The sequence below is a fragment of the Ambystoma mexicanum genome, chromosome 3p (genome assembly GCF_040938575.1).
Source record: "Ambystoma mexicanum isolate Mex_15411 chromosome 3p, UKY_AmexF1_1, whole genome shotgun sequence".
Classification (NCBI taxonomy): Eukaryota; Metazoa; Chordata; class Amphibia; order Caudata; family Ambystomatidae; genus Ambystoma; species Ambystoma mexicanum.
Window position 1 is genome coordinate 891,897,119 of NC_090925.1, and position 14,392 is coordinate 891,911,510.

The following is a 14,392-nucleotide window of genomic DNA, read 5'->3' on the forward strand; positions in this document are numbered from 1 at the left end:
ACTTTGCCAAACTGCATGAATTCACGCATGGCCGTGTGCAAGGTATTGAAAGGGTCTGCCGCCACAAGGAGCAGATCGGCATATGCCTTGATATTATGCAAAATACCCCCAAAGTCAATTCCCATGATGTCCTGCGTCTGTCTAATCCTCACAAGTAGTGGTTCCAAATGAAGTGCGTACAATAACGGTGACAAGGGACACCCCTGTTTGATCCCACGTTGCAATGAAATGGGGAGAGATAATTGCCCATTTACCAATAATCTCTCTAGGATGTTGATAATTAGCTTTAATTTTGTCTATAAAAGTTAGGCCAAACCCAATCTTTCCCATTGTGAGTAAAAGAAAAGACCATTCCATCCGGTTTATAAAATGTTGCCGGATAACCATCGGTGCCTGGGGACTTGTTCAGCGGTATTTCACGTATCAACCGATGAACCTCTTCTTGAGTGATATCCATTTTCGAGTGTCTCACTATAAAATGGCGTAAGCTTCGGAAGGGAGACTCATAAAATTCCCAATGAAGGTGCGGGTGGGGAAATTGGGATTGATAAAGGTCAGGGGTGGGGGCAACAGGGGTGAGTATAGCATATTTGAGCGCTACAATCGGACATTGGGTCCCAAGCTCTATTGAAATCCCCCAACAGTATTTCCCCTTCCGCGAACTCTTCCAGCTGCCAGAGGGTGGATTTCTAAAAGTCTTCCTGACCTATGTTGGGGAGATATATTGTGGCCACCATCAACTTGTTAACGCCCAGTGGCAAAATGGAGAATATATATCTGCCCTCCTTGTGGATCTTAAAGCACAGTACTTTGAAAAAGTTCCCCTCCTAAAATCTATGAGTACCACTGCGACCTTCCCCTCAGCATTATCCTGCAGGACTAATAGATATGATGCAGGTGGAGCATGCCTCTATCCGCCCTCAGTATATGCGTCTCTTGAAGCTCCACCAAGTCCGGTTGGTGGCGCCCCAATAGTCCTTCCACCTTCCTTAGTTTCTGTGGGGTTTTAAGCCTCCTAACATTGAATGAAAACACCTAAATTACATGTATGTCGGTCAATCTTCTGTGGGGTCACTATATGACTAACATCACAATTACATGCTGCTACTGCACTCACAAATACCCCCCCACCTTACTCCCCCGTTTCCTCCCCTCCCATTTCACCTCTCTTTTTCCCCCAATTTACCCCGAAATCTTCCCCAAAAATGTCCCTGGTATGAGACACAGAACAGTACAAACCCCCGGCTGTCACCTGCTACCCCACGGGTGAGTGCAGGGTAGTCTACCACCCTCATCTATTACCTGAATATATGAAGTCCAGGAGGTCACTCCCCATGTCCATTCCAATAAGTATCTTCGTTAGCACAGTGTCCAGTACAGTCTCTTTAATGCGCCCTCATTTTGCCGTATTTTGCCGTTTTCGGGGTTGGCCGTCTAAGTCTGGATCTCCAGTCATCTCTCCGTACACCTTTTTACGTCTCCTCCATTGTTGATAGATTGTGGACCATTCCCCAGATGCAAGTTGTTTGGTGCGTCCTTCCATCTCAACTGCAGCCAATGCTAATTAACCCATTCCAGCTTCTTCCTCTATTTGTAGCAGCACCATACCAGATTCTCTAGATGTTATTCTATGCTGCCTACCATCCAATGTAAAGAGGAGGTCAAATGGAAACATGAATTTATACTTGATTTCGCGTGCCTAAAGGGTCCTTACCACCGTCTGCATATGTGTGCATTTTGATGGAGTTGGATTTCCACTCTGTTATGTGTTATTGGTGCAAACTGGAAGATTGTATGCAGCACTCTTTGGGAGACTACACCAATCTTGTCTCCTGGCAATAGGCAACCCAACCTCTGGTATAAGTCTGTACTACACAGGTTGGTAGTGTGGCTGAGCAGCCAGGCTTATCTCAAGAGGGGTCAATGTAGCAGTAGGGCTATTACACAGATTCACAGTGACAAGTATTTGAATAAACACTTACACTCAAGGTTTTATTAAACAGTTGAATAAGCCTTCCTCAGAAGGGAGCAAATATATATGTTACACTCAAATATACTTCAAAACATACACGGTGCTTCAATAAATCAGTAGATACCCATTGGGGATGGCACACAGACACGTCCTACACCCTCGGGTGACTTAAATAACTAGGACACTGAGCATTGATATATCACTGGTACATTTAGAGAATACTGAGTTTGGTGTCAAAGAAAAGGTTAACAAATATTTCTTAAGCAGATAAGTACTTTTGAACCCTCCAATGCAAAGTAAATTAATCCTTTCCTGGGAGAGAGGTAAAGCACAAAGTCAGAGGTAAGAAGAGTATTTCAGGGAGCCAGGACAGGCAATGTTAATCAGCAAAGTCTAGGTGAGCTGAAGCACTTCTTGTAGTGAAGTAACAAAAGTCTTGCACAATGTTTTAGAAGTCGTTGTAGAAAATCAAAATCACCGTAGGGCCACAAGCTGGGATGCTTGTGAGGAGCAAAGCTGCAAACAACTCTGCAAAAGCAACCAAGGAAAGTCTCAACTGAGAGCTAGCAAGGCTACACACAAGAGGTAAACAACCCCTTAGTTGTACAGTACCTTTGGTTAGCAGAAAGTGGTTGCAGCTGGCTTATGTTCCTGTGTAGGTCTGCAGATCCTGTTGTTCCTGGGCCTCAATCATGGGCACAAGAGAGAACATCTGGGGACTCCTGCACTACGAATTGAAGGTCGGTGGCAGCAATGGGCAATCTTCAGATCAGCGGTACTCTGTGGTTTCAGTACCTCGCGTCTTTCGTAAATAGCACCACTGCGGTTCTCGGATACCACTATGGACTTTCCTGGCATCTGGGGTTCAGCACTCTGTTGAGGTGGCTCAGGCTTGGTCAGTACTGCTTCCTGAGAGTCTGGAGGATCTTTCTGGAGCTCGGGTCAGGCTTAAAGACACTCACTTGATTCTGGTGTTCCTCTCCCTGGCAATCGGTTCCTGCAGCAGCAATGGAAGAACAGCCAGCTTCGTGAGGATGTCCAGATGAGCTTGTCTTGGGGTCCATTCGTCCCACCAACCCAAGGGGACAAGTCATCCTTTGCAGGGCTTCCCTAGTCGAGGCGAATTCGGAGCTTCAGAACAGCAGCAAGGCTTCACCGGGTAAACCAACAGTCCAGGAGTTGCAGCAGGTGTCTCTTCCAAGTTCTTCTTCGGATTCCTTTGTCCAGTGGTAGACTTTGCCTTCCAAAGAAAAAGCCTCGCCTTTTATGCAGGTTTCTCCCATCCATTCATTTGCAGCCTAGCTTTCAATCACACAGCAGGGTGGCTCCCCTCCAAGGAGAGCCAGCCGGCCAATCACCTTTGGGTGCATTCCTATAACCAAGGTGATTAAGCACGGAGTTTCGGGCACCTCTCTCGCTTCCTGCCCCTGCCAGACATACTAGAGCCAGAGGCGGACTTCACCAGTGAATCCCACCAAAGACAAAATGAACAAAGGGACCAAACCTAGTTTTGAGCACAGAGTAAACCTCAAGAAGGACCTTGCCAGCAAGAAATGAAAAAAAAGACTGGGGCCATTTTGACAAAATGGGCACCCATGGGTGCCTTACTGCAGCTGCGAGTGCAGTCCGTGGTAAAAGCACACAATAGTGGTAAAAAGTAAACCACTGCCACCAGCCATTAATTGTAGAAAGGGTAACACACATTTTACATGAGAAACTAAACAAGGGGGATACTAACTAACCCCCACAGCACCCTATGGTAAGATAGTGTGTGCTGGGTCTAAAAAGTTACAAAATGTAAGTAAAGTCAATTTCACTTCACTGCTCTGGGAAACAGTAGTTTGACCCAGAGATGGTATTTAAACCTTTGGGAAATTTAAGAGACTTCCCTGTGTCACTGCACTGAAGGTGCTGTGTGATACAATGGAAAGAGGATGCCTATGGAGTTTGTCAGACTCCAGTAACCATAGTTCAAATTAAACAAAAATGCATGAGAGTGTGAAAAAGGTCTCAATCTCTCCAGGTTAGAAATGAAAAAATCCAGCAAAAAGTGCTGGGTGTCTCTAAGGTAGAAGGGAATTAGCACATTTCTGAGAATTCTCCCTAACGCAGGCAATCGCGCTGCTCTAAGTATTGGCACCTTCGGTGGATATCAAGAGCAGGCTGCCAACACACTCCTAGGGTATGCGCCAGGTTGAAACCTCTTCAGCCCTGTCCTGTGGACCCTATCAAGTGGAACAGTTGTAGCTTCCTCACCTTCTATGTGGTCTGCATATCTGTTACAGACTCCGGGGGATTCTTGAGGCGAATATTAAAACGTCTGGATCGATTCTCCAACTGTTCACATTGAATATCGAGATAATGAGTAACTCTGGCCAGTTCTTCTATTGCAACGTCTGATTGTTTACTGTCCTCAACCAGCATCTACTCAGTCCCCCAGTATGAAGATTTCTTTGCCAAAAATCGCCCAGTGAGAGAGTGATTTCTGAAGTGAACGAGATAAATTGAGTTTGAAAAGAGGCAGAAAATGTATCTTGGAAGTCCTGGAAGCTCTGGGTAAAATATTCTATTGATGATGCCATATCTGGGTCCGTGGTGGATGGGGGCGAGAGGAGTGTTTGTTCCAATTGGGACGTGGACGTAATGATCTCTTTATTCCTTACCAAGAACCTCTCCAGTGGATTGAGCTGTTTGGGATCTGATAGTACATGCCCAGCAAAGGTCTGCTTCTTCCTACTACCGGGCATATGTGTACAGCCCTTACTTCTACGCAAGTTGTTAAAATCCGCCGATAGCCACTTAATTTTCAACGCGTGGTTGCAAAGCTTCCTCTCCAAAGACTGATCACACTGCCAACCGGGCCCACAGACTATCACTGGATTCTAAAGTGGTGTGTTTCTAGCTCTGCTTACTACGCTTGCCAATCTCGGCATTTACTGATTGTTGTCTTCCTTCGGGGCTCAGAACATCTAATGTCACACGGGAGCCTCCCTTGTTGTCTCTCACCGGCGTTCTCAGAACGCACCACTCCTGCAGCTTTCTGTTATTATAGGCGTCGACCCGGAGAGGACCTTTTAGGAGGTAATATCTGCAGCAGGAAGAAAAATATGCTCTGCCACTGGGACAGCACCCCGTGGCATTTCGCTACCCTACTTCACTGCCAAAAATTATGTGCCACACCCAGTGCCGGGGCCACGGTCATCACCGGGTGAGGCAGTGACGGTATCTCATTTAAATCAGCTGCACAAGACGGCTTCGGGGTCCCTACGACATTCCCACTGTGTCTGGGTGCCGCACCAAGGCATTTCCGAGCTCAGCTATATCTGAGCTGGAGACGGAGAGCTTGCTCGCACAACCTTACAGTGCAGCAGCAGTCTTCCATTTTCCCATTTTAATAGTTATATATTGTTTATTCTTATTGGTAACCTTATGTTCTGAGTGAACTCCATTTACCAGCACTCTTCACAGTAGGTCACACAGCCTGCAACCAACCCAATCTACCATCACAGCTCACCTCCCATCCCATGGCTATACAACTACTTCACAGTCTGTGTATTTAACAGTTACAAAAGCTTAAACAAGTAGACCACATCCATTACCCATTCCATCACCTGCACATCTGGCCATTTAATCAAATCATTTAACTCGCTTTGTCAAGCATTATCTCCACCCCATGTAACAGGTTGATATTAACCCTGTCATTTACTGACTCCAATATAGCCCACAGCCCTTTCCAAGGGGTTCATAGGCCAATCATGCTATTGGGATTAAAAGCACCAGCATTGATCATGTGCCATGGGAATACACCTGTAATGTGTCTTTTAAACATTTGTAGAACATTTAAAATGACTGCATTGCAATGGTAAATTTAGAATATGCCTCCTATGCTAAATTCTAATAAACCTAGATGTAGATGATTCAGATTGGGACAGAACCGAGATATGAAGCAGCAGTATAAATATTACAGAGAATTATTGATTCAAGATTGGTGACCACATAACAGTGGCAATGTGGACATAACCTCTTCTACATTCAAGTTATAGGTCAGCAGTTGTTCTAATGTGCTTTATCTGTAGCTACATAACCGAAAACCCACTAGGGACACAGGACCTAGTTTTGCAATTTCCACCGCACTTCAAACTCTACATCTACTGTATAGCAGACACCAAGTAGATATGTTCCCCGGACCGAAAAAATCCACATGGAGGCTCTGATCAAACATTTCACTTACCACCTAAATCAGTTAAAGCTTTGCCATGGCATTTACTATATGAATAGTATTTCACTAAACATACCTTCGCTGGATGAGGTAATCTTCAAGTATATCAAGGCAGCGCACCATTTGAGAAAAAACAAGCACTTTGTGTCCACCTGCAATCAGCTTAGGTAGAAGCTTATCAATAAGCACTAGTTTGCCTGCAGCCTGGATCATTGCCTGCAGCTGAAAATCAACAGCTTCTGGACTGTGAGACTTGCGGAAATCGTCGAGAATTTTCTCTTCGGCACCTGCAAAAAGATCAAACATTGTCCTTTGCTTGAAGTCATCTGATAACATGCTAATGACAGCATACTTTGCTATGAAATAAAAAGTATGTGAAGGTTAAATTACCACAAAACACAGTCACTGGATTTCATGTATACAAAAATGTTGATTTGAGCAGGCAGGATGAAGGTCAGAACACATTTGCTAAAACCATTACAAATAACTATGCATGCATAGAGAACACTGTGCAACTTGTCCTTTGCGCGTTCTCCTTCCTCAACCCGCATGTCAGTAACGCTCTGTATTTGGAACTCAAACTGTGCTAAAGCTAAATGTACTAGGGAATTTATGAGTTTATACTCTTTTGTATTAGCCATGCCTCCACCTAGGTGCCTCAATTACAATTTATTTACAACCACTGGTCCGTAGATTGGGTCAACAATGTTAATTAAGGGGCATGTCATTGTAAATGACACGCGTAAGCTACCATTGGGCTACAAGTAGGATGGTTTTGAGGAAAACACCAGAGGCATTGAAGGAAAATGGAAAGTGCAACAAAATTGCGTCAAAGGTTTTTCTATTTTAAAATGTGCATTTAACCATGGCAGGTACAGCGCTTAACACTGAAAACAAATCAGGATCATAGTACAACATTACATCTGGGTAGGAGCGGACTAGGCAATAGATTGACATTTGTTTCTTGTTTCATGTGAGTTATAACAACAGTAGTCAGGTAGGTTATAGCAACAGACTGTCCAGCTTTCGTGGCCCTACTCCTGGGCCCGGTTGGCCAGGTAGGATCGGAATTCCTCCCGGTATCCTTAGGTCTGGAGGTAGCGAGCAGTGTCCTCACAGTTTTGGGCCCATCTTAAGTCCACTAGCCAGGATTCCGTGGAAGGTGGAAGCCTGTCTTTCCATCTCATCAGAATACTTTGTTTAGCAATCATACAACACATGTTAAGAAAAGAGCGAAGACGTTTATTGGTAAATGCAGGCCACCACCCAAATAATACCCCTGTGGAGCGGGAGACGGTGAGACACTGACAATTTCTGAAAGAATCTTCATAACGGAAACCCAAATTCTCCAATGGAGGGGCATTCCCAGAACATGTGTAGTTGGTCAGAGTTTAGGCAGTGGAACCGTGGGCAGTTCTGTTCACCCATCCTGTGCATTATACCCAATTTCCGTGGAGTATAATAAAGTCTGTTCAGTTGCTTGTATTGCACGAGTCTGAACCTAGAGTTTAGGGAAACGTTACGAGTATGCACACACACATACCTCCACTGTGCATCGGAGAGTTCTGACCCTAGATCCTCTGCCCACTAGTTTCTGATTGTAGAGGCTGTACGGGGGTTTTGTGCAGGATCATTTTGAACAGGGTAGAAAGGATACCCATGCAGGTACTAGAGTTGGCAATTACATCAACTCAACCTTTTCAGGGGGTTCGGAGGGGTAATCTTGCCACAGCGCGGTAACCGCTGCCATAAGTCTACAGTATAGTATCAATTCCGTGGCCGTGCCTCTGTGTTCCTGGTGCCACGTTTGTGGTGAGATGAAGGACCCCTCCGGAAATAGATCTGCCAACGCATGATAACACAAACCCTCCCAATGTCTGCTCACAGCCTTATCCCATGTGGGGCCTAATCCCGGAAATGTCCATAGGGAAGCAAGCAAGCCACTTGTAGTATGTGTGAAGGGCCCCGGTCTGGAGAAAGATTAAGCACCAAGCTAGTAATGTCATATGCACTGTGTCGAACGGGCAGCTAGCCGAGTATCTCCCATCCAGCATATGAGTCCTGAGATCTGCTCTTCCTGCGGCTAGTCCTTCCAGCTTTAAATTAGGGGGTTGTCGGGCATTCCCGTACCAGTGAGATGTGAATTGGGCCTGGGCCGCTAACCAATAGACTTCAATGTGAGGGGCTGCAAATCCACCTTCTGCATTTGAAGGGGTCATATCAACCCCTTTTATTGCAGATCGCCCCCGCATGCCATAAAAACTGTGAAAGCATGTTGTGTATCCTGGCAAAGAATGTCTTGCCAGAGTGGAACATTGGAAAAGGTATACAGTAATTTGGGAAGCAGAATCATCTCAACTAGGGAAAGCCTATCCGCCAGCGATATGGGGAGTGGGGGCCATCTAGTGACCTTTTGTTTGACGTAACTGACTGCATAATTATACAGTATGAGGAAAGCATTCAGGAAATCTGCACCCCTAGGTACCTAATGCCTTTTGGGAACCAACACAGGGGAAACACCCTCTGCGGTTTCACCGTGCATTCCGTCAGGGGCAAAATCTCAGATTTAGGATAATTTATTATGAACCCCGAATACTCGCCAAACTGTGTAGTGTCTCGGAAAACAGGGTCTAAATTGACTAGCGGGTTACGTATATAAAGCAGAACATCGTCTGCATAAAGTGAGATTATTTCTGGGGAGCCCAAGAGACTAATACCGCAGTGTCGGTCACGAACAAAGTCCGCCATATGCTCAATGGGCAATGCGAACAATATAGGAGAGAAGGGGCACCACTGATGTGTGTCCCTTCCTAGCGTGAACTTGTCTGAAAGACAGGAGTTGACAATTACCCTTGCAAGGGGGGCAGTGCATAGGAGTTTGATAAATCCGAGCATCTCTGGGTCAAATCCCATTTTATCCAGAACTACATACAGGTACTCCCAGGAGACCATATCAAACGCTTTCTGGGCATCAAGCGTGACCACCACTGCCTCAGGAGGTAGGGTCTATTCTTGTGAGCACATTAAACAGTTGCCTAATGTTAAGGGATGTAGCCCTTACAAGGACAAACCCCACTTGATCATGGTGGACTATATGGGCAAGCAGTGGAAGGATACGATTTGCAAGAGCTTTCACAAATATTTTTGTATCAATGTACATAAGGGAGAGGGGGCGGTAGGACTCGCACTCATTACCGGGTTTCAGTAGGACTGTGATGGTGGCCTAAAGCATGGATTCAGGGAGCACAGAGTTGATCAACAACTCGTCCCAGATCTTTATAAGGCGGGGAGCCAGCAGGGCGCAGTATTTGCAGTAGAACTCTACTCCAAGTCTGTCTGGGGCCAGGGTCTTGCCGCTGGGAAGGTCTCTTATTACGGTCACTAGTTTGTCCATGGTAAGGGGAACATAAAGCTTTCTGTCGCTAGGGGGCCAAGTCTTGAAACTGTAACACCCTCTAATCAGGCCATTATGTCTGAGGGGTCATGGCTAGGGGTCGCTTTTAAAAGCGAGCCATAAAAACTGAAGACCACCTCAAGGAGGTCTTGGTTACTACTTCTTGCTTCCCCCTGGTTGTCGAATATACTATCCACCCGGGTTTGTCCATGCTCAGTACTGACCACTCTGGCGAGTGTCCTACCACAACATTCCCCCCCCTCCCCATACTTCCTGGCTGCCAATAGGCGAGTAAAAAACCAGACCTCACGTTGGGAATACAACTTAAATAGTTCTAGGTCAGAGCGGAAAGTCGCCAGCGTATTGTAGTCCGACGATCAGGCGTGCTTTCCCTCAAGAGTCCTAAGGCGGTCTTTACTTTTTTGAAGATCTCTCCGGATTGTTTTAAGTACATCTGTCACCCTGAAGATTGACATTCCTCGTATAAACACTTTAAATGTCTACCAACGGGTTCCCTAAAATGTATCCCTGTCCCTATTGTTAGAAAATAATGATTCCATGTCAGTTTTGATATCAGATTTAAAGACAAGGACTTTCAATGCGTCCGACTTGAATCTCCAGCAGTTAGCCAGGTTAGGGGGCCTATCAGTTCATAAATTAAGGATTACAGGGGAGTGGGACAGTGTACATGGTTGAATGTGTGCTTCAATTATCCTGCCCAACAGCATGCTGGAAACCATAAAAGTATCAATGCGCAAATCCATGTTGTGTGCCGGTGAATAGTATGTGAATTCTTGGGCCTTCGGGTGTCTAAGGCATCAGGCATCTATCAGTTGGAGGTCCTCCATGTGTGTCAGTAACTGGCGGGCAGCCCTAGAGAGGGGTCTGGGTGCTCATCCCATTCTACCCAGCCCCAAATCCAAGATCAGATTCATGCCCTCCCCCACCCCCCCAAATTATCCAAACTTCGGCATAAGAATTCCAGTGAGTCCACATTTGGGCCATAAGTATTTACCTACAGAAATGCTGTTCCAGCTAGGGAGCAGTGCACAATGACGTAATGTCCCCTTGTGTCTATGCAAGTCTTTCATGTGGTGAGGTTTAATGATTAGCGTGGGTTTTCTGTAATAAGAGGACATTGACCCTGTGTCGGTTTGCATATGCCACAATCTTCCTTGCTTTCGAGTAGTTCCCCAGTCCCTTGATGTTCCAACTCATTCATTTAATTGTCATTTTGCAAACCAGACATGATCCCAATGGTCTGCTTCCGTCTTGTCCCGCCTATCTTTCCAGGATTGTTTTGCGTATCGGGCACCTGCACCCCCTACCAAGGAGTTTTCAAACTTTTCCACCAACTCGAATTTGAACTTGCATCCCACCTGTTCCCCATCCCCTCGATTCCTAGCCCCACTCGCACTTCGCTTCCCCAACTCGCAGTGTAGTGTACCCCCTGCCTGCCTCCAAGAACCCCATAGAGCCACAACTAGCCTGCAAGTAACAACTGGCAACCATGTAAACCAAAACAAAGCCATTACTTGGGGGACAGCTGCCACTGTGGCGGCACATTAACCGAGTTACCATTACGATATGATACCTTATGTCGGCTAGATTAAGGACACTTCAGGCAAAACATGTTACAGCAGTATTATACTCTCGACCTTGTATGAGGGATCAGTCTGGCGGGTGATTATCGGGCAGGTGTCCGCAGGCAATATCCAACGAGATTTGATTTTCATTTTATTTTAGCACTTCTTTCTTCCACGACGGTGAAAAAATATAACTTCCCACGAAACTGGAAGCGAAGGCGTGCTGGGAAAAGCATGGCATATTGAATGTTACACTCCCGCAGTAATTTCTTGATCTCGTTAAAGTGGCGTCTCTCCTGTTGAACTGCCACTGAGAATTCTGGGAATATTCGGATGACTTGGGATCCCATTCTCAGTTCTTTCTTTTCCCTGGCTAGTCTTAATATGCCATACCCGTCCCAATAACTCAGAAGCTTGGCGATGATCGGTCTGGGGAAATCTCCTGGCTTCGGATGCAGGGCCAGGGCCCACTGTGCCCGTTCAACGGTGAAAAAGGGAGAAAGTGGAGGATCCTCTAGAAGCTCCTCGAGCAGTCGTTCCACCGGTTCCATTCTGCCAGAAAGTGCATCCTCGGGTACACCTACGATACGCATGTTATTTCTCTGGGATCTGAATTCTAGGTCGTCACATTTGTTTTTGATCTGCTTAACATCTTTGGCCAGTGAGGCGACGGCGGTTTGTAGATTATATACATAATCCTCCATTGCCTTGATCCTCTCCCTCATTTATACATTGAACCTTTTCCGGGGGCTCCTGTTCGGAGGGGGTTGGGGGGGGGGGGTGTTGGTGTTACACTCACCTGGTATCCACGGGATTTGAATAATAATGTCTTGCTTCTTTCCTTTTAGGTATGGAAAGGTATTTTGGTGTTGTCATGCAGTTTGAAGATTAGCATGGGCCGGTAGGCGAAAGCGCGGTGTGCGCGATGCTGTCCGTTGAGTAATGCGTGATGTGAGGCGCTGTCTCGCCTTTCATATTGCTAACCTGTGTCTTTTCTCTCCTTGCAGGTTGCGATGTTCCTCGCCGAGCGCCGTAATGTTCCAGCAATGATACTGACCAGGAGATGACTACCCAGGTAAGAATTGTGTGGCTTTCTTCATTCGGGAGGAAACGTGAGTAAATGCTTACTAATGCCGTCTTTCTTTCTCCTCTTTCCAGGTTATGGTATTCCAGGATGCATGCAGTGCCGGATGATGGAGTTTGTACCTTCAGGTTAGTGGAACTGAAGTCAGAGGTGGATTGAAGACAGGATACTGTTCCAGGTAAGTGTCATAGTGTTCTTTCTCTCTCTGCAGGTCCTTGGTTTCAGGTAAGCTGGCATCAAAGAACTGGACACGGTGAGCGTTACGCTGCCCACTGTTTGGGTGTGGTTTAAATAGTCTCAGGTAAATTAGTCCAGGTAAAGTAGTCCCATGCCTGCCACACCCAAAAGACTAGACCGCATAGCTCAGTTCCTTGTAACTGAGCTATGTGTGTGCCTCCATGTTGGCTGAACCCTCCCAAAGTTAAATAGTCCCAAGTAAATAGTCCCATTCTAATGTTGGTCTTCATGACGGTTATGAGCCTGGCGCCAAAGGCACCAGGACTGACTCCAAGAGAGTCTTGGATGAGATTTTAAGGCCTTTGACCTGGGCCTAAATGGAAGGCTGACTTGCCAGTGAGGGCAAGGGGCGTGACAGCTGGGGAGTGGACGCCTTGGCGATTTTGTCCATGGCTCCCGACTTCTTCCTCCATCCTGCTCCCTTGGTCATGGTTGTGCGCAGGATTGTGGTCACAAAGCAGGTGCACAGGTTTAGGAGCCAGCCGGATACCTGGACAACAAAACAAGCCGCCCAACCGAACACCCAGGATGCAGGGCGCCATTACCAATGAACTGGAGGAGGAGGCAGCCTGATGGAACGAGTCAATGCAAACTCGGGTGACACCAGGATTGTGTTGGGCCAAGGAAAACATCTTTGCGGGCCCACAGAGGTCTAGGGTCATGCAGACTCACCCCATCCAGCATAAAGGTCCCCACAGTCCACAGAGCCCCAAAGCGTTGGCTGGTGCATCAATTGGTAGGCCTGTAGCTGGGGTGGAAGGGGGAGGAGGGGGTTTGAGAGATCCGGCAAGCCTGTGTTAGTGGGGACCCGAGGGTTCCACGTATTGAAAATAAGAGGCGCAGCGCCTCAAAGAACGGGCAGTCGGCCTGTGCAGCCCACAAAACAAGGGGCAGGCAGGATGGTGGCTGGCTGATTGCAGAGCTCAAAGGTGTACGGGCCTCCCTCCCGATTATGGGTGTCCTGTGTCAACGTTAGTGGAGGACAAAATCACGGGCTGACGCCCCCGGGCTGCTGGAGGCAGGGGTGTTGCAGCGACACTGTGTTGTCAATAGGGAGCAGATGCCTCCCTCCCACGGGGACGGGCTGATGTGTGTTGGAAGTAGGGGTTTATCAGCTGTATCAGTCTCCAAGTCGAAGGATTCATATGCCCCAGCCAAACCCCTGCCAGTACCCACTGTTATTGACGCCATGAACAATGAGTCGGTGGGGAGTCACAATAGTGGGGCGGGGGGGGTCACAATAGTTGGGGGGGGACACAGTGTCCCGGGTATAGTGAGGGCCATCAAGTGGCCAGATATGCCACAGGCACGGCAGGCTCCTCCTCCTGCAGCCAGCAGTGCCGCATTGGATCCCAATGGCAGTTACAGCCCGAGGACAGGCCGTCCCAGGCGCAGGCCAGGCTGGTGGTAAACCCGGAATTACGGCCATGGACACCAGATTGGCAGATGAGGCGCGGTGCTTTCAGGACTCAGTTCCGCTGGGTCCTAGCTCGAGAAGGAGCCTATAATCGGAGGAGGATATTTGTGCCGCTGAACGGAGCAATACAGCTAAGCAGCCATCCGTGCCGGCTGCTTGACAGCGCCCCCGTGTCAAATTTTTTCTAGCAATTAATCTCCAGTTTTAGCGCTCTGGCAGACTCCTCGAGTGGAGGCCAGGATTTTGGCAACTCATTTAGGCTGGACAGATTTATACCCAGTTGCAAAACTCCAGACTAAATGCCACATGATAACAGGAACATAGGAGAAAAAAAACAATAATAAAGGTCTTGGCACAGAATTCTGCATAGACCGACTCTTTGAGGTGAGAGTTCTTGAATTTCAGAACATCCATTAAGAGCTCTGGGCATCCACCGTCTACCTGAGTAGATCTGTAGTTTGAAGCCACTAGAGAGTATTAAGA

General features: G+C 47.1%; 1 protein-coding gene across 4 annotated transcripts in view; it reads right to left on the minus strand.

The window, feature by feature from the left end:
- Positions 1-14,392, minus strand: part of CHD6 (chromodomain helicase DNA binding protein 6) — a 2,307,824-nt gene that overhangs the window by 1,547,729 nt on the left and 745,703 nt on the right. For all 4 annotated transcript variants that reach the window (XM_069652122.1, XM_069652123.1, XM_069652121.1 and 1 more), the window contains exon 15: positions 6,268-6,478. In XM_069652122.1, the coding sequence (XP_069508223.1) occupies positions 6,268-6,478 (211 nt within the window). The remainder of the gene's footprint in view (positions 1-6,267; positions 6,479-14,392) is intronic.